We start from the raw sequence: 2,398 nt of genomic DNA, 5'->3' as shown, positions 1-2,398 counted from the left end.
ACCTTTTATGACATCTATTTCTCATATTTATCGACTTCCTCTACTTTTATAGTTTTATTGCATGTGAAATGTTAGCTTATTTACTTCTGGTGGTTGTTGGAAATAATAATGAACATATAACATATATATGCTTTGTAGTTAGATTCCTTGCCAAAAAGTTGAACCCTGAAATTGGACCCTATATGACATCTATTTTTCATATTTATCGACTTTCTCTACTTTTGTTGCACCAGAAATGTTAACTTATTTCTTCCTTGTAGTCTAACTAGACATATCTTTGTTTGCAGATTCATCTTTTGAAAAGCAATATCCCAAATTTTGGGACTTTCTAAAGAGGGCTTGTACCAAATTGATGAAAATTTTAGTTGCCTTTCAGGGCAGACATCCTTATTCATTTGGAGATAAATTTGTGCTTTCCTCAGTTGTTGACTTCTGTTTAAATAAGATAACAGATCCTGAGCAATATGTGTTGTCATTCGAACAGTTTCTCATTCAATGTATGGTAATGATTAAGAATATCCTGGAATGTACGGAATACAAGCCAAGTTTTACTGGTAGGGTGATGGATGAAAATGGAGTTACACTGGAGCAGATGAAAAAAAACATTTCCAGTGCTGTCGGTGGTATTTTGACTTCCCTTTTGCCCAATGAACGGATAGTCCTCTTGTGTAATGTGTTGATAAGAAGGTATCCACTATTCAGATCCGTCCAGGCTTTATTAGTTTGCCGTGTTTGGTCTTGTACTTTAGTTTATACATGTTAGTTTATTTGTGATATCCACTATTTAGTCCTTCTAGGCTTTATTAGTTTACCAAGGTGCATTGTCTGACCTAAATCATTGCTTCCAAATATGTTGAGAGTTTGGAAAGCTACACTAAATAGATAATTCTTCTTTGATTGTTCTTTTGCTCCTCCATCTTATATTTTTCTTCTCTTCTTCTAAATGATATTCTTCTTGTATAAAAAAAAAGGGTGTGAAAATTATGAGTATTAAATTAAACTTTCCTTTTATTTATATTATTGTTGTTGTTGTTGTTGTGGACATTGATGAAAAGATGTTGCTATATTCATATATGTTTCAATATGCTTCAAAACAAAGATGTTGCTCCTTTCAAATGCTCTTTATCCATGCCACAGGTATTTTGTTCTGACAGCGAGTGATTTGGAGGAGTGGTATCATAACTCTGAGGCTTTTCATCATGAGCAGGATATGATTCAGTGGACGGAAAAACTAAGACCATGTGCTGAAGCTTTGTACATTGTATTGTTTGAAAATTATAGCCAAGTAGGTGACATTCAAAATCAAGGTGTCTTGTATTCTCTTGTGATTTTTCAATCATTGACATAGATTAATATGGTGCTTGGTTGTGACTTAAACTTTAGCTGCTAGGCCCTGTTGTGGTCTCTCTTCTCCAAGAGACTATGAATAATTGCCCAACTTCAGTGACGGAAATTACTCCAGTGTTGCTTCTTAAAGATGCTGCTTATGGAGCTGCTGCTTATGTTTATTATGAACTCTCGAATTATCTGAGCTTTAAAGACTGGTGAGTCTGAAGTTATTGGGGTATGTGTAAATATTGTTCTGATTATTGGAGGCACATCCACTGTTTCCTTTCACCTGCCATCATTCACACAAGAAAATTTCTTTCAATTATCCACTTCATTTATTTACGTTTATTATTATCCACTTGAACTTTTCCGTTTTTCTTTTGGCTGTTTCCTGTTCTATTTGTTTATGTAGGAGCATACCTCATCTCCTTTCTCTTTGAAGTTTTTCTGTTCATGTTCATGAATTTACATTGCCAAAAAATTATATGCAAATTAAAAAATTGCTGATAACAAAGTGATCATTACCTTGAGATCTAAGTGGATTTTGTTAATTTATATAAAGGTTTATTTCATAGTTTATTATTGATATTGATACTTTCTCCTTTTAAGGCTTTGATTGGAGAATAGAGTACTCTGATAATGACTCTGGTATCTTCTTTTTAACAATATACTTGTAGGTTTAATGGTGCTTTATCCCTCGAGCTCTCAAATGAACATCCCAATTTGCGTATTATTCATCGGAAAGTTGCTATAATTCTTGGGCAGTGGGTTTCTGAGGTATATAATTTATTGTGCTGCTCTGTGGATGAACTAAATATTTGATGCGTGACTTTCTTTCACAGCCTGATTATTGTGATATGAAATTCAAAAACATTTATATATTAAAAAATATTGTTGTATAAGTAGTGAAGTTTTATGGCAGTAAATTTACTTATTTTCTTTATGTCTTAAACCTTAAAATAAAAAACAAAAGCCATTTGTACTTACTATATTGTTGTTGCTTTTCTCTACTTCATAGGTTAAAGAAGATACAAAAAGACCTGTGTACTGTGCTTTAATCAGATTGTTA

At 32.8% G+C, this 2,398-nt stretch overlaps 1 protein-coding gene across 1 annotated transcript in view; it reads left to right on the top strand.

The window, feature by feature from the left end:
- The window catches only part of LOC107636789 (importin-11), a 14,212-nt gene that overhangs the window by 4,881 nt on the left and 6,933 nt on the right, over nucleotides 1-2,398 (top strand). The window contains 5 exon segments of the mRNA XM_021121425.1: nucleotides 288-687; nucleotides 1,138-1,285; nucleotides 1,384-1,544; nucleotides 2,007-2,106; nucleotides 2,348-2,398. The exon segment at nucleotides 2,348-2,398 is cut by the window's right edge and continues 57 nt beyond it. Coding sequence (XP_020977084.1) covers nucleotides 288-687; nucleotides 1,138-1,285; nucleotides 1,384-1,544; nucleotides 2,007-2,106; nucleotides 2,348-2,398 — 860 coding nt within the window.

This window comes from Arachis ipaensis, chromosome B04 (assembly GCF_000816755.2).
Source record: "Arachis ipaensis cultivar K30076 chromosome B04, Araip1.1, whole genome shotgun sequence".
NCBI classification, from domain to species: Eukaryota; Viridiplantae; Streptophyta; class Magnoliopsida; order Fabales; family Fabaceae; genus Arachis; species Arachis ipaensis.
Note: the sequence above shows the minus strand (reverse complement) of the source record. Positions and strands in the feature narration are given on the sequence as shown.